Source organism: Sarcophilus harrisii, chromosome 3, assembly GCF_902635505.1.
Source record: "Sarcophilus harrisii chromosome 3, mSarHar1.11, whole genome shotgun sequence".
NCBI classification, from domain to species: Eukaryota; Metazoa; Chordata; class Mammalia; order Dasyuromorphia; family Dasyuridae; genus Sarcophilus; species Sarcophilus harrisii.
Genome location: NC_045428.1, coordinates 393215984 through 393234789, shown reverse-complemented (window position 1 = coordinate 393234789; position 18806 = coordinate 393215984). Strand labels below are relative to the sequence as shown.

Here is an 18806-nt window from a genome sequence, read left to right as displayed (position 1 = left end):
CACAAGAAAACTGTCCCATTTGTGGCTTCTTGGTTAGGTCAAGGATTTCTTCCTTTGACTTTGCTGCTTCTTAACCTTTTTTCACTGGGCTTGTTCCAACTGCCCTATGAGAGTTATATGACTATGACTTAAATGACCCTTAGTCATTAGACCTGGCTCTTGCTCCCAGACAACATTCCATCCATTTATTTGTACTTCAGAGAGACTCAACAGGAGAGTATTCTAAACCATTTCCACAATACTGAAATTAAAATTCTTTTCCTCAGCTGTCTTTTCCTCAACCTACACCAGAAGCTACATGTAAACTAGCTCATTGGTTGTTTTGAATGCTAAATATTAGAAGGAAGGGAACAAAAAGACTGTGATGACTAGCTTCCCCTTTCTACCTCCATCCTCAAACCCCTTTGGGAAAGTCTGTCTTTTACCAGACCTCCTATCTCTCTGACAAACACTTGCCTTTGATGGCTATAATTATGAAGCTCCTATCAGTAAAAAGCATCAATCACTGTCAGGTCTTTAATGTTCAAATTGCTGACATGATGAGCATGTCAGTCCAATGCACATTGAATTGAGACTGTAGAACCCATCTTTGTTACCTGAGTTTGACTCCCTCCTCAGTCTCCTGAAGAATTTTATGTGATGTCCCTTGCCTTGGACCCAGCTAAATTACTGTAGTATGAAAAAAAAAAGTGACTTGCTGCTTTAATCCAGAACACTGACATGCTGTGTGATAGTACCAGCCATTTGCAAGGGCCTACACAGCAGCAACCACTTAAAATTTCAGCTAGGTATGTTGGGGTCTCAAAATCTGTATAGAAAAAATTAACTTCTCTGCTCTTTAGAACTTCCAAAACTACATGACCATTAGTAATTGGCAAACAATCATTGATAGCACCATTTGAAGTCCTTAAAAACATCTGATGTCATTATTCTGATGCCATTAGGATTTAAGTGAAAGGAGAGGATGCTGACATAACTTTTCCATCCCACTCCGAGATATAACTAGAGGAGTAAAAGTCAGGGTTTTACCCTAGAATACTAAAATTTAGAAAATAATGGCAGTCTTTGCGATCCCTATTGTAAGATTAAAACAACCAAACAGTCTCTAAAGAAAAGAAAAATTTGTTAAAATATGAAACCAGTACTATAGCCATATCCCAGATTAGCTTCTCTGTGCCTTCCACCCCAAAGGAATCACCTTTTATCCCCATCGCCTCAAGCTGCTTTTGCTTTTTTGTCTTTACTCTTAAGGGACAAAATTTTCAGTTCTAATTTAGGAATAATCAACTTGTCATGGAATAGCTAAGGGGCTGGGGTAGGATGAGTGACTTTTTTGTTATTACCTATCATCTCTTCCACAGAAGAAAGTGTCTAAATAAGCAGATTGACCATTCCAATCTGATGAAAGCCTACCCTGCTAACTCTGGTCAGAAAACTACTTCTCTTTATATTCCCATTGTTGTTAATGTTGTTGAGTCATTTCAGTCATGTCCAATTCTCCATGATCTCATTTTGGGGGTTTTCTTAGCAAAGAAACTGGAATAGTTTGCCATTTCCTTCTCTAGCTCATTACACAGATGAGGAAACTGAGGCAAACAGAATTAAGTGCCTTTCCCAGGTCACACGCCTAGTGAACATCTAAGGCCAGATTCAAATTCATGGAGATAAGTGTTCCTGATTCTAAACCCAGTAATCTATCCACTGTATCAATTTCCATTACTTATGTGTCATATTTTTTCTGGATTTTCATGCCTGAATGTGGAGGGGAATGGAAAGTGAAACACAAATGCTTTTTTTTTTTTTTTTTTTTTAAATAGAAAGCTACATTAGTTTCTAAATGAAACAGGGCTTATTCCTCCTCTAGAGATCTTATGTAAAACTGGTTATGCTCAATTGAACCTTATAATAATCATTCATTGAAGATGATTACAATCTCTTGTGGAAACCTTAATTCTGCTATGGTCAGAACTATATATAAATCATAATATATAGAAGAAAAGAATTGAAAAGTGCCATAAATCTGTATCCCTGCATTTACTCTTTTAAATCTCTAAAAGCACATGATGAGCTGCTCAGTTGTAGTAAATGTTTCTCTTACCTTTAGAATGGCTTTCATGGAGTTGAAGAAGTGATTTTAAGGATTCAGCATTCTCAAACTCTTGGGTGTTCTGCAGGAAGTCTTCAGCTTGGTCTATTTTAATAGCAAACTGCAAGAGAAAATACATACCAAAAAAGGACATTTGAAAAACATTGGGCTATTTGAACCTTTACCAAGGTCTTACTATTATATTTCATTGTGACATTATCATTTTTCATGCATTCCATGTTCCACTACACTGGCCTTTTTGCTATTCTTTGTATATTGAATTCCATCTCCTACCTCTAAGATTTTGCTTAGATTGTGTCGATTCCTGGAAGACATCCTTTCCAGCTTTCGTAATCTCTGAATTTCTTCAAGCAGCTTAACTGCTGCTTTCTAATTTCCCCAGCTATTGATGCTGCCATCTTTAGAAAATGACTTTCATCATCATCGCTATTGTTTCTACTCTTCTTGCCAAGACAATATCATTCCAGAAAAAGATAAAGAACATTTTTATAGGAGTTCTTTTTGTAGTGACAAAGAAATAGAGCAGATGTCTATTAATTGTGGAGTGACTGAATAACTTGTGTTACATTATTGTGATGAAATACCCTTGTGCAATAAAGAATGACAAACAGAGTGACTTTAGAAAAACTTGGGAAGACTTTTTTAAACTCAGACAAAGTGAAATGGACAGAACCAAGAGAACTCTGTACACAGGAGAACAGCAAAATTGGAAGCATAATCAACTGTGAAAGATTTAGCTTCTGTGATCAAGACAATAATCCAAATCAATTCTGAAGGATCCATGATGAAAAATGCTGTTTACCTCCAGAAAGAGAACTGATAAAGTCTGAATACATATTGAAACATACTTTTTATACTTTTAAATTTTTTCTTGTTTTTTTTCTTTGTGCCTTCTTTTGCAACATGGCTAATATGGAGATATGTTTCACAATACTTCATATGAATAATTAATATTAATGCCTTCTCAAGGAATGGGGGAGAGAGAGAATTTGGAACTGAGAATTTTAAAAAACAAATGTTAAAAATGTTTTTATATGTGGTTGGAAAGTATTTAACAAAAAATATATATTGGAAAAAATCATGCCCTCTGAAACTATGGGTTTACCCCAAACCCAAGTCATTTTTTTCTCTTAATGATCTGTTAATTACCTCTTCAATTCCCATTATTTTAATTGTAATCTCTATGCAGATAATTTACAGATTTATATATCCACTCTCAGTTTCACTCTTGAGCTTCAGTCTCACACCACCAACCAATTAATGGGTACATCAAAAAGGATGTCCTAGATATATCTCAAATTCAAAAGCTATGTAGCATGGTAGATTGAAGATTGTGGGGAATCAGGAAGAATTTAAGTCAAATCCAGCTTCAGATACTTATTATCTATTTGACTCTGGATAAGGCACTAAAACAACAACAATAATAGCAACTACCAAAAACAAACAAACAAACAAAAAACCCTCTTATCTCAATTACCTTATCTGAAAAGTGAGGAAAATAATAGCAGCTACTTTACAAGACTGTGAGAATCAAATGAGATAATATTTGAAAAGCATTTAGTACAGAGTCATATAGCAGGTTTTTAATAACCTTTGTTCCCTTCCCTCTTTCCTTCTCAACAAACCCAAATATAAATTATTATCTTACCCTTCTTCCCAAACTCATTCTTTTAAAAAAAAAAAAATTTCCTAGGTCTACTGAAGGAACTTCTATTCTTTCAGTTTCTGGTGTTTTTCACTTACCTGTCATGCAAAACTCTTCAATTTCTCTCATTCTATATATCCTATTAATTGTAAATTTTGCTGTATGTACATCTATATCTTCACATCAGAGCCTTTCTCTCTTTTCACATAGGCATTTCTTTGGTGCAGAGATCATTGCAACAGTCTCCTATTTAGTCTCCCTACCTCAAATCTTTCCTTATTCTAGTCTGCTCTCCACACTATTGTCAAAGTAATTTTTTAAGCTTAGATCTAGTGTGCTTCTTTGTAATGGGCCAGAAGTCTGGAGAAATGTACTTGAAACAAGGATTCTTAAAACAAGATGTTAACTCAGCAGAATTGATAAGACAATAGTTATCTAGTTTAGCATGGTTATTAATCGTTCTCTAGTTCTCTTGGGGGAAGGGGATAGAATAAAAACAATCCTTAATGTCTATAACCCAAAAAGGGCATTCTCCAGGCAACTGAGTAGAGATGGAAGTCCAGGCTGAAGAGTTCTCATAGTTTCCATCTGTTCATTCACTTTTCTTAAATCCGTTAACATTCTTGTTTCAAGTACATTTCTCCAGAATTCTGGCCCATTACACTTCTTCCCTACTTAATAAAATTTAGTAGTTTCCTATTACCTCTAGGATAAAAATATAAACGAAATAATTTAGCTTTTACAATTCTTCACAAACTGCCTCCAACCTTCCTTTTTAGCTTCAGTGTACATTACTTGTTCTCTAAAAATCTGATATCAAGTATTGATTGATTATTGATTGACAAATAAGAAATTGTCTTTCTGTTCTTCACATATTTCTATTTCCTTTCTCCATGCCTTTGCACTGGCTGTTTCCCATAAATTGAATCTACTGCTCACCCCCTCTTTCTCTTCCAGCTCATGGAATACCTCTTCTTCCTTCAACATGTCTCTTAGGAACCACCTTCTATATGAAAGATCCTTTCTGGACCCACTCTCTGTCCCCAGTTAGAGAGGTTGGGTTCTTTCATTTGTCCTTTCTTTTTCTCCCTCTCTCTCTCCCTTTTCCTCTTCCCCTCTCCCTCCCCCCCTCTTTCTCTCCCCGTCTTCGTCTTCCTCTTCTCCCTCTCTTCCTCTTCCTGTCTCCCTCCCTTCCTCTCCCTCTCATTCTCCCTCCCTCCCCTTCCTTTCTTTCTCTTTCTCTCTCTCTCTCTCTCTCTCTCTCTCTCTCTCGATATATAGTAATAGATATAGATAGGTATAGATTTAGATATAGATATATAATTGTGTATATACTAACATTCAAAATGAAGTAGCCAGGGCATAGTAGATAGTTGAACTAATCTCTTCTTACAGATACCTTCTCTGAGCTGCTGGGCAGATCACATATCCTCTCCTTGCTCTTAGCAATTCCACTGGACTATAAGTTTCAGAGACTTCTCTGACTTTCATTGGAATAAGAAATTTCTTCACTGGGGATTCTCTTTATCAATGAAATCACACACAAAGTCCTATCTTGATATGTATGTATACACTTGTCTTTCCCATTAGAAAGTAAATACTTAATGAGTAATCCTTACTCACAACTCAACACTTCTGCTTTATCCAGAAACCCTGGGAGTCTTCCTCTTCCAGATTTATTAATTTTTTTTATTTAGATTTTTTTTTTTTGATTAGTAAAAGAGGAGATTCTTTGTCTCAATTGCTACCTAGCCTTAATCACTGAAAGGGTGTTGCCTTAGCCAAAAAGGGCAGGGTCTCCTGGGTGAAAACCCAGGGCCATTTTCAATTTTCCTGATCTATATCTGGCCACTGGATCCAAATGGCTCTGGAGGGGAAAGTGAGGCAGGTGACCCTGCACAGCCCTCCTTCACTTAAATCCAATTCACTTGCATGTCATGGCATCAGGTCCTCTGATGTTATGGTCCTCTTCCAGAAAGAAGGACAAACAAAAATATCCTTACATTAGCACCTTGCCCATCAAACACTTAGCAGTTAATTAATATTGTCTCCCATTGCAGAAAGACCCTCCTTTCCCCTCTTGTAATCACAAGGTGCTCCACTCAAGTGCTACCTCCAAAGAGAGGATCCTATTCATTTATGAGTAAATTGATTGTTTTATCTATAGATATGCATTTTCCTCCCAGGAAATTTCAGTACCTAGAGGGTAAAGACTGTTTTGATTTTGTTGTTGTTTGGTTTTGGAGGGTTTTTTGTTTGTTTGTTTCTTTTTTGCATTCCCAATGCCTAATATCTTGTGCCTTGAATTGCACTGAAATGAGCAAATATAGAAATAATCCAAGATTCTCAAAAACCATGACACTGGAGGATAAATTCTGGGATGTTCCAATAAACTTATAAGGTTTTTTTAAATTGAAAAAAAAATTATTTTTAGCTCCAAACTCTCTCCTTTCTTCCATATCCTCCATTATCCATTGAGAAAAGAAAAAACAGTGACACATTAATAATTATAAAGTTTTAAATACATATTCTATGTATATCTTCCAAAGGTCTGCCAATTTACTATAGAAAGGTGAAGGGAACTGGCATTTATTATTATTGAAATTTATTTTATTTTTTAATAATTGTTTTTTATTTTCAAAATATATGCAAAGATAGTTTTCAACATTCACTCTTGAAAAACCTTGTGCTCCAAATGTTTCTCCCTCCCTTTCCCCTCTCCTCCTCCAGCAAGCAATCCAATATAGGTTAAATGTATAATTCTTTTAAATATATTTCCACATTTATCATGCTGCACAAGAAAAAAATCAGATCAAAAAGGGGAAAAAAAAGAGAGAAAAGGTAAAGAACAACAAAAAAAGGTGAAAAATATTATGTTTTGATCCACATTCATTCCCCATAGTCCTCTTTCTGGATGCATGGCTCTCTCCAACACTAGTCTATTGGAATTGGCTTGAATGACCTCCTTATTGAAAAGAGTCACAGTCATCAGAATTGATCATCGTATGACAGTTTTCTTGTTGCTGTGTATAATGATTTCCTGGTTCTATTCATTTCACTTAGCATCAGTTCATGTAAGTCTCTCCAGGCTTTTCTGAAATCATCCTGCTGATCATTTCTTATAGAACAATAATATTCTATTATATTCATATTCCATAACTTATTCATCCATTCTCTAACTGATGGACATTCACTCAGTTTCCAGTTCTTTGACATTACAAAAAGGGCTGCTACAAACATTTTTTTCACATATGGGTTCCTTTCCCTCTTTTATGATCTGTTTGAGATACAGATCCAATATAGACATTGATGGATCAAAGGGTTTGCACAGTTTGATAGCCCTTCGGACATAGTTCCAAATTAAGCTCCAGAATGGTTGGATCAGTTCACAATTCTACATACAATGTATTAATGTCCCAGTTTTCCCACATACCCCTGCAACATTCATCATTATATTTTCCTGTCATTTTAGTCAATCTGAGAGCTATGTAGTGGTACCACAGAGTTGTCTTAATTTGTATTTCTCTGGTCAGTAGTGATTTAGAGGTGATTTTTTTCACCTTTTCATATAACTAAAAATTATTTCAATTTCTTCATCTGAAAATTGTTCATATCCTTTGACCATTTTTCAATGGAAGAATGGTTTGACATAAATTTGATTCAATTCTCTATTTTAGAAACAAGGTCTTTATCAGAGCCCTTGGATAAAAAAAATTTCCATCCAGTTTTCTGCTTCCTTTCTAATCTTGGTTGCAATCCTTTTGTTTGCACAAAAACTTTTTAATTTAAAATAATCAAAATTATCCAACTTGCATTTCATATTGTTCTCTAGTTCATCTTTGACCATAAATTCTTTCCTTCTTCACAGATCTGAGAGATAGACTATTCCTTGTTCTCCTAATTTGCTTATAGTATCATCCTTTCTGTATAAATTATGAATCGATTTCAATCTTATCTTGGTATAAAATGTTAAGTGTTGGTCAGTGGCTAGTTTCTGACATACTATTTTCCATTTATCAAACACTCAATTGCTATAGTCTTTGACTTTTGCGTCTTATAAACCTAACTATTCCACTGATCAACTACTAGCACCAAATGGTTTTGATTAACACTGCTTTATAATATAGTTTTAGGTCTGATACAGCTAAACCACCTTCATTTGCATTTTTTTTCATTTATTCCCTTGAAATTCTTGACTTTTTGTTCTTCTAGATAAATTGTGGTTTTTTTTCTTAATTTTATAAAATAATTTCTTGGCAGTTTGATTGGTATGACACTGAATAAATTAATTTATGTAGAATTATAATTTTTATTATATTACTTAAGCTCCCCATGAGCACTTAATATTATTCAATTGTTTAGATCTAACTTCATTTGTGTAGAAAGTGTTTTATAATTGTGCTCATAGAGTTCCTGGTTTTGTGTTAGCAGGTAGACTCCCAAATATTTTATATTATCTATAGTTATTTTAAATAGGATTTCTTTTTCTGTCTCATATCACTGGACTTTGTTGGTAACAAATAGAAATGCCAATGATTTATATGGATTTATTTTGTATCTTGCAACTTTGCTAAAGTTGTTAAGTGTTTCTAGTGGTTTTTTAGTTGATTTTCTAGGATTCTCTATATATACCATCATATCGGCAAAAAGATATCCTTTTTTCCTTATTAACTGTTTTAATTCATTCAATTTATTTTTCTTCTCTTATTGCTAAAGCTAATATTTCTAAAACAGTATTGAATAATAATGGTGATAGTGGGCAACCTTGTTTCACCCCCTTATCTTACTGGGAATGCTTCTAATTTATCCCCATTACATATGATGCTTGCTGATGGTTTTAGACAGATGCTACTTAATATTTTAAGGAAAATTCCACTTATTCTATGCTCTCTAGTGTTTTTAATAGGAATGGGTGTTGGATTTTGTCAAATGTATTTTTCTGCATCTTTTGATATAATCATATGATTTCTATTAGTTTGGTTACCTGATACAGTCAATTATGCTTCTAGTTTTTCTAATATTGAACCAGCCCTGCATTCCTGGTATAAATCCTATTTGGTCACAGTGTATTATCCTGATAAACTGCTGTAATCTCTTTGCTATCATTTTGTCTAACATTTTTGTATCAAAATTCATTAGGGAAATCTATAATTTTCTTTCTCTGTTTTGATTCTACCTGGTTTAGGTATCCACACCATAAGTATGTCATAAAAGGAGTTTTGTAGAACTCCTTCTTCCCTTATTTTTCCAAATAGTTTGTACAGTATTGGGATTAATTGTTCTTTAAATGTCTGGTAGAATTCACTTGTAAATCCATCTGACTCTGGAGATTTTTTCTCAGGGAATTCATTAATAGTATAGAACAAGCATTTTAAAAAAGCCTAATATGTGTCAGACATTGTGATGATCATTTTACAAATATTTAATTTATAAAGTGCTCAGAACAGAGAGGTTATAACCAGACTGCTCACCAGCTAATAAATGTTTTGGCCAGAGAAATCCAAGAAACAGCTATATATGGTAATGAAAATATAGGCTTGACAAATGTTGTTCACTTGTAAGTTTCTCATGTATTCAGTAAGATAAATCTTTTCATCTTACTGATCATATTATATACTCCTAAAAGCAAGGAAAGACCTTCTTTCTTATTTAGAAGATTGTGTTGTGTGTGGGGGTGTGTATGTATGTGTATGTGGGAGAGAGACAGAGACACAGAGAGACAGAGATAGAGACAGACAGACAGAGAGAGAAACAAGAAAGAGGCACGTATAGAAAGGAGGGGAGAGAGAGAAAAATATTAATGGAAATATATAGTTATATACATGGAATTAAGGGAAATTTTAACATAGGTGATCAATTGAATGTAGCATGTATTATTATATGTTTAATAATATAAAATAAATATACTATATTGTAACATATATTATATATGCATGGACTTAATGTTTTCTATGATAAAATTGATGTGTTCATCACATCAGGTAGGAATTGCTACCCTAATTCCAAATGATGTATTTGGGGTTCAGGAACCAAATGATGAGGTTGAGGAGAGCAATAGTTATCAAATATTGGGATTTGGTCATGTGAAGAATTCACAATTGCCATTCTCTTTGGCAAAAGGTAGGTTTGTTTAGGAGAAGAGGTTACAGACAGAATGAACAGGTACAGCCGGCATCAGGAGTAGTAAATATGAAATAGAGTTTGGAGAGCATATAGTTAGACACCAAAATGGTTTTAATAATTAACAATGAAGAAGACAGGTTCCCTAGTGGAACTCACAATTAACCAGGAGAAAGGGTATACTCCATTAGGTGGGAATATGCCCATAAAGATTTAACATCCTAAAAGAGTTATTTAGCTATAAAAAGGAGAAAGACACCACGAGGCACGAGGATGGGGATGGAGATGAGAGAGAAGATGTCATAAGGCATGGGGGTGGGAGGAGGAGAAAGACACCATGAGGAAGGAGCTATGGTGGACTTAACCCAAAAGGGGTTCAACAAAGATGGCATGGATCATGGACAGATTTCTAGAGGAAATTTAATCTCAGGGGTTTGATATAACTTGGATTTCTGGCTGGACACAGCAAGAGGGGGCTACACATGACCTCCACAGAGGGTGGAACTATAAGGATAAACTGATCCCCATTACTGCCCTTCCCTGCTTGTTTCAGGGAATAATTTTATTAATATTTCTGGCTCTCTCTGCCAGTCTCATCTAATGGGACCTCATCAAAATAAATCAGGCATAACCTATATACATGGGTATATTTTGGAGGAAGTCAGACTAGAAAGGTGGAAAAAATGAAGTATATATGATTTCCCCAACAAAGACTGCAAAACAAATAGTTTCTTGGACCTGTGCTCAAAAATAAATATTTAAGCATTATAAAGCTTCTTCAGTCCCTTCTTGCTGTTAAACAAGCTCATGACACATGAGCATGTCTCCTCCAAGTCTTTATTTCCCATAACTAATCCTCTGAGCTTCAATATTTGGGATCTGTGTTCTGATTTTTGAATTTGAGGATGTCATATTCTTTGAAGCTGGTACTTTATCATAATGAAACAGCAATCTCACATCAAAATAAATGTGCTGCCAACTTGACAGGAAAGTTAAAAATGAAATTCCCAATAACTGTCTTTCTCTAAAATGTGACATTTCCCATTTATAATGCTCTTTAAGTGTCTCATATTTTGAAATGGTAAGCTCAAAGAGTCATAGGAATTAAAGAGAAACAAGGAAGGAGGGGAATGGGAGAAAGGCTGTTTAGGTATATTCTCTTTTATTTTAATTAACAATAAAAGGAAAATTCTACCCACAATCCTTAGGAAAATACTCCAGGTAAAGTGTTATTTTTACATTTTTTTTTACATTTATTTACATAAATTTACATTTATATTTCAGTATTTATTGAATATCTACCTAATATAAGTAAGCAATTATACATATATATGTATGTATATAATTAATATTTCAGGATTCAAATGGCTGTCTATTACTCCTAGAATAAAATATAAACTTCGTTTCTTTTTAAAGTTCTTGATCACCTGAATCTAACCTATCTTTTCAGCTTCATTATGTGTTACTACCCTTCTTCACTCTGCAATTCAGACAGAATGTCCTTTTTTTTCATGTCTCCACATGACACTCTGTCTCTTCCTACATGCCTTTGTAATGATCATCCTCCATGCCTGGAATGAATTTGCTCTTCATTTTCACCTCAAAGATTTTCTTCCATTAAAATGATGCTCAAGTACTACCTTTTACCTGAACTCTTTCTTGAATCCAATTAGAGTTAGTGATTTTCTCTCCTTAACTACCCTGAACTGATTATCTTTATATCTTTTCTATACATATGAGGTATATGGTGTGAGAGCTTGCTGAGACCTTTTCAGAGCTGTTCATCTACTTTTGGTATCCACCTTTACCTAATTCTCACCTGTGGATCTAAGAAGCTGTAACTTGCACAGCAGCTACACCCTATCTCAGCAGACACACTAAACCACATTGAGGGTAACGGGAAGATCTCAAACCTGTTAGTGAGTTAGGGGGATGTCTACCTCAAGCATGTGAAGACTTCGCCTAGCAAATGGGCACGTGAGAATAATTTATTCCAGGCGCCATGAAGGCAACTGAAGCAGATATTGAAGAACACTGAAAGTTTGGTCAGACATCAAAGAGAACAAAGTCATCCACAGCATTTGGATTTTTTTCTTACCACTAGATTTCAATGACTCAGAAAAAGAGAAAATAAGACTGATGACTTTTCTCTGCTCTGTCTCACTTAAATCCAATTTACATGCAAGTTAGAACATCACCCAGGATGAACAACAAAAATATATACATTTATCTTTCTTGTTTCTTCACTTAGAAGAGTAGGTATAATTCTGTGTATACACTTTGATCCAACAGTTTCACTACTGGATCTGTATCTGATGAGGTTATAAAAGAGGAAAAAGGACCCCACATGTGCAAAAATGTTTTTTTTAACAACCCTTTTTGTAGTAGCAAGAAACTGGAAATTGAGTGGCGGCCCATCAGTTGGGGAATGGTTGAATAAGTTATGGTATATGAATATAATATAATGTTAATTGTTCTATAAGAAAAGATGTACAGACTGATATCAGAAAAGCCTGAAAATAATTAAATGAATTGATGGCAAGTGAAGTGAACAGAACCAAAAGAACATGTTATATGGTAGCAACAAGATTATATGATGATCAATTATGGTGGACTTGGCTTTTCTCAACAATGCATTGATTCAAGACCAATCCAATGGACTTGGGATGGAAAATGCCATATGTATCAAGAGAGAGAGCCATAAAGACTGAATGTACATTGAAGCATAATGTTTTCATTTTTGTTTGTTTCTTTTTGGGGGGGTTTCTCCCTTTTGGTCTGATTTTTCTTACGTAATATGACAAATATGGAAATATGTTCGAAAGAATTACACACATTTAACCTATATTAGATTGCTAATTGTTTTGGATAGAGAGGAGATAAGAGAGGAAGGGAGAAAAATCTGAAACACAAAGCCTTACAAAAATGAATGTTTAAAGTATCTTTACGTGTTTTTGGAAAAAAAATACTATTGGGGAAAAAGTAATATAGATAACAACCAACAAAAAAAGAGTGGGGATCATTTTATCCTTTGAATTTATGTCCCTAGTATCTATCAAAGTGTCTGGCACATGGTAGGTATTAATAAATGCAAGCTGACTAATTATGTAAGGCATTAATAAGGAATGAAACAGGATCTCTGATCTTACAGAAGTTTTGGTCTTTTGAGGAAGATAAGACACTTATACAAATGACTGATATGGTACACTATTCAAGTGGAACAAGAGAGTCAAAATGCTTTGAGTTAGATCACAGGAAAGAAAGGTCACTTCTGTCTTGGTAGCAGAGGAAGAGACCAGTTCTAGTTTTTCCTCATGATACTTTGAAAATGTCTAAAAAGTTATGAAATTACTTGGAAGAGATATCCTATTATTCCATGGGAATATTCTCACCCCTCTAGGAAGGAATAAGTCATCAGAACTATGTATCTCAGAAACTCCAAAGAAATATGAAGCCTAGGAATTTAAATTTTTTTCTACTACTATCTTTAAAGAAGAGAAATGGCATTCCTTACTACTCAATCTTAAGCTGAATATCTACATTTATTAATATATAATGCCATCTCTTGGTTCACTTCTTCAACTATCAAGAAAAAAATGTGCTTCATGTGGATGCTATTCACAAAATTCTCATTTGTGAAAATTAGCAAAAATATTTAAAGGTTTTAGTTTGTAAGTCCTTGGGTGAAACAAGCAGAAATGGAATTTCCTAATACAAACCTCTAGAGCGTTTTCAAAAAACTCTGAAGTCAGTTTCAGGAGCTCTCTTCTCCTCTCCAGGATGGTGATCAAGGCTGCCCAGGCATCTCCCAGAGTCTCAGCCATGGCTTCATAAACTTGACACTGATCCTTGTTCTCTTCTGCCGCTTTGTCTGCCTCTTGTAATAGGTCCCATACCCGATCTTCCAAAGCCTGAACCAAGAGAAAAAATTAAGTAAATATAAAATTTCAGGTCAAATCTTACTTGCTTCAGAAGCCCCAGAATCTTACTAATGTGGATTCTAAGTACTCCCTGTAATGAGGCAGGTTGCAACTCCAACCCTTTGAAGATCTGTCTTCCTACTTTTGGTCCATGATAATTTCATTCCTTGGTGATGAACCTACTGGTGATGAATCCTGCAATGAACCACTCATTGCAAACCATTCTACTTCAAAATATCATTCTGGCCAGAGGAAGAATAGAACACGGGATCTGGCGGGTCCTACCAAGCTAGAGAGATTTTGCTCTTTGTGTCTGTCATCCAAAGAGAGTATCCCCATTGAGTTTGAAAATAATTAGTTAAAGATTTTTATAAACAAAGATTTGAATAATATGTTTTGGGTCTTTTTATGCCTTTACCATGCCTTTTCCATGAAAATGAACACAGACTTAAAGTGAAGTAAGCTGAAGCAAAAAAAAATGACTAAAACATTATAAAAAGAAATAACTACAATAGATAAATTTAAAAAGACAAAAATAGAATGACCAAATTGGTTTTAAAGAGATACAATTCCTTCCCCTCTTTGGAGAAATGGGGGACTATGGATATGCAATGCTAGAGATAGTATAATAATTAATATATTAACTAGAGGCAATTAGATGTCATAATGGATAGAATGCTGAAACTGGAATTTAAATCCACCCTCAAAACATTTACTAACTTTGTGAACTTGGCCTTAGTATATATGTCTTGATTTCCTCATCTGTAAAATGGGGAAATAATATCACCTATCTTTCAAGATTTTCATGAAAATCACATGAGATAATATTTACAAATTGATTGGCAACTTTAATATACTATATAAATACAATTATTATTATTAGTTTTGTTGAATTCCTAAGCCCCCATCCCAAGATTATTTTTCCATGAAGCATAATTTTCTAGGTGGAAAGGGTAAAAGTGATACTGAGAAAATATTATATAAAAACAAAAAGGTTTTAATAACTTTTGCAATATGTATATAACATGAGGTCAAATTCTACCTCTGATTTATACTAGGCAGCTAGATAGTACAAATTATAGAGTGCTAGACCTGGAATCAGAAGAACTTGAATTCAAATCCAGCCTTGGACACTTATTAATTATATGTGACTTTTGAGCCTATCTCAATTTTTTCCTTTATAAAATGGGGAAAATAATAGCGCACCTCTCTTTCAGGCTTATTGTGAATTTTAAATGAGGTGATATTTGTAAAGAACTTTGCAACCATTATCTTATTGTTTTACTGTGTTTTTAATTTTAGAAATAATAATCATGTTACCTGTATCTCTAGTGGCAAATCAAGTAATATCTTAGAGTTTGAGGCTACTCTCTAAGAGTGAGAGACTCACCTAAAGGTGAGATGCCAATTGTCATTGTGGTTTATTATTAATACTTTTGATGATTTAATTGTTCTATAAGAACAATTTTTTGAAATTTGTTTTAATTTGAATTTTTTTTTTAATTTGAAAATATATCAGTGGGAGTTCAATACAGTTTTTCTTTTTTATAGCTTTTTATTGACAAAACATATGCATGGGTAATTTTTCAGCATTGACCTTTGCAAAAACTTCTGTTCCAACTTTTCCCCTCCTTCCCTCCACCTCCTCCCCTAGATGGCAGGTAGTCCCATACATGTTAAATATGTTAAATATACAGTTTTTCTTAAACATAAAACTATGATACAGAAGTCAGGTTTTAGAAGTTGAGCCAGCTTTTTAGTAGGCCTTTTATTACCCTGCTGCAACATCCCAAGAACATATTCAGATACCATACGAGGGTGCAATTCACCGATGATTAAAAAAAGATATATTAGTTGCTTACGCTATGCCAGGTACTACAGATGCAAAGACAAAAATTAAATTCAAGATGAAAAAGTCTTCCAAATGAGTGTGGTAGAGCAGAAAGTGCACTTGACTGAGAGCAAGAACATTTGAGTTCAAGTCCCATTTATTAGCTTGTAACCTTGAATAAAGCATTTAACTTGACCTTCCATTACTTGTAAACAAGTGATAATAATACACCATCATCAAATAGGATTGTTATGACAATATGAAGGAATGGTGTATATAAGATGCTTTGTAACCATAAAGTGTTATTTAAGCTTTAAAGAACAAATGTATAATTCAGCTCTTCCAGCTTCAAGTTATATTAGACTGGACCCAATATATTTGTTTGCAATGTCCTTGGTTAACCTGTCTGGAGTCCAGTGTGCTCCCTTGACTGATAAAGGAGGGAAATAAAAATTCATACTAAAACTTTTTCCAACATTCATAGAAGTGCCTGAAAAACTTAATCTAAAATGTAAATGCTATTCATGGATCATTCCAATCAGGTTCTACCATAGATTAGGTTGAACACTGAGACTTTCTCTAGGGAAGTCTATTCAATAGGTGCTCTGTTTGCTCAAGTGTTTGTACGATCACAATGCCCAAACTATCATGAGAATCAGATCCATTATATGGCACTTGTTTCATTTTGTCATGAGAGAGGATAATTTGTGGGCTACTTCCTCCTTCTGTGACATTCTTTAGATTATCTAGAGGGTTGATTAATTTTGTCTCGTACATGTTTTTTATCTTTTACTTTTATCATGAAAATGGATTAACTCAGTCATAATTTCTCCTCTCATTTTCAGGTGCTATTTCAAGAATGTTTAATGAGAAGAGAAATACATATTAGACACTTTAATATTCCAAGATAACTCATTCTCCTGACAATAATTATATTGAGGAATGAAAATAGGAAAACAGGAAAACCTCATGACACAGATGGAACTGAGAATAAGAAATAATAAAGCATGAATTCATTATAAGTCTAAGCATAGGATAATAATCACCTGGCTTACCTAGGACAACTACTGGTCCATATTTGGCATGAAGTTAGCAAGATTGATCTGAATACAAGGCAAAAATGTCTGTTCCTGAAGGGATGCTGTGGGAATTGTTTTTCATATACACAAACCCTCTAACCCTTAATAAATTTTAGATGGCTTTGCTTAGTTTGGCACAGTGTATTCCAAACTGAGGTCATGGAGGTATTCTGGAAAATACTAAAAGCTAGAATCACGATGGTGTTACCTGCTTGCTAACATTATCTCTTCTTTCTCAGAAGTTTCAAAGTAAGTTCCTTAGAGGACTGGTGGTCTCTCAGTGATTTAGGCGATTTGTGAACTAATGACCTCTTGTAATAGTAATGATTATATTATTACAATGCTGAGAATTTTATTTCTGACATGAATTAATAATTGGTAGAATTTAATTTGGAGAGAGACCAGCAAAGATGGCATAGTGAGAGGAAGCAATATAAGCATCTCTCTACCACAACTACTCCAGAAAAAATTAAGGAAGATTACTAGAATAAATGGTAATCAAAAAATCCAACGAGAAAAAATGAGTACTTTATTCTAGTCCACACTAACCCAAGAGATAACCAGAACTTTGTGGGCATTAGCAGGGAGGAAAGAGAATGGAAAGTCCAAGCTAGGGAGATCTGAACAGGTTTATTATTACAAATCAGTAATGGCAATTTGCTGCAACTCTGTCATTCTATCTCTTGTTCATATTCACAAAACCTTCTCAGGGACTGCAGCTGAAACCTGAAGATGTGTGTCCAGGGCAAGGAGTATGGACCAGAACTTCTATTCCAATGACCCTGCCAAACCTTCCGACATACTGATGGTGTTGGTGACCAGCATCTATCTTCTGAAGCTCCAACTAGGAGTATAATCTTATAAGAGGAAAATGAATCTTTAATGAAATAAAGAACTTCCAAGTATTCCTGATGGAAAGACCAGAGCTGAGTAAAAACTTCAAACTTTTAGTACAATAATTAAAAGGTAAATATATTTGGTTAATGAAAGGGTTTATACAAAGGGTTTGTACAAATACATCCTAATGGACAAAGAAGAACCAAATGTCACCTCAGAACCCTAATGTTATCAGTGATCAGAGAAGTTACATTAGATTGAGAGACTAGAATTTATTTTGTTATATTTTGATGCTCTTGAGACAAAAATGGTGAGAAAGGAATTGAGGAAAGGAGCAAAAGTTTCTATTTCACATTATTTGAGTATTTGAAGACACTACACAAAAATGGAGGTGAGAGTGGAGAGTATATGTCACCTCATTTTCATCTGAAATATACAAAGAAGTATAGAACACATATACATACACATACAGGGAGAGACAGAGAGAGATACAGAGGGGGGAGAGAGAGAGAGAGAGAGAGAGAGAGAGAGAGAGAAAGGGGAGACAGAGAGAGACAGAGAGAAAGAGGCACAGAGACACAGAGAGACAGAGACAGAGAAACAGAGAAAGAGACAGAGAGATAGAGAGACAGACAGAGGTGGGGGAAGGAAGGAAGGAGAAAGGGAGGGAGAGGGAGAAAGTACTTCAAGAAGAAATATATCCAGTATAACAGGGGTACTAGAAGAAGGGAAAATAGAAAATAAGAGTAAGATTAAATTCATGATGTGATTGGTCAGAAGCAAAACCAACTCCAACCTTGAAGGATTAGTTAATAACAGAAAGTTTAAAAGTCTTTGATTAGGGGGAACAAGAGAAAGAGAAGAGAGAAGGGGAGGAAAGTTAAGCACACAATTTTAATATTAATTTACTAGTTCTAAGCATATTCCTCCCTCCTCTTCTTTGTAAAGGTCTTGCATCAAAATGAGAAAAAAATACAAGGCAGAATGGAAGGAAACATAATGGGTTGAATTCACTAATAAAATGAAAGAAAACAGAATGGTTTAGAAAATGAAATCCAGGGGCAGAGTCAAGATGGCGGAGTAAAGGCAGGAACTTGCCCAACCTCTCCCTCAAACTACTCCAAATTCCTTTAAATAATGACACTAAACAACATTTAGAGCATCAGGACACCCAAAAAGCCAGAGTAGAATGTTTTCTAGCCAACCACAAGTTAGAAGTTCAGCAGAAAAGGTCTGTGGCTCCAGGGAGGGAGTCCAGTCTTCAGTC

At 34.6% G+C, this 18806-nt stretch overlaps 1 protein-coding gene across 3 annotated transcripts in view; it reads right to left on the bottom strand.

The window, feature by feature from the left end:
- CCDC141 (coiled-coil domain containing 141) overlaps positions 1-18806 on the bottom strand; it is a 257825-nt gene that overhangs the window by 190073 nt on the left and 48946 nt on the right. For all 3 annotated transcript variants that reach the window (XM_031960388.1, XM_031960387.1, XM_031960389.1), the window contains 2 exons: positions 13592-13783; positions 2099-2207 (listed from right to left, as the gene is read on the bottom strand). In XM_031960388.1, the coding sequence (XP_031816248.1) occupies positions 2099-2207; positions 13592-13783 (301 nt within the window). The remainder of the gene's footprint in view (positions 1-2098; positions 2208-13591; positions 13784-18806) is intronic.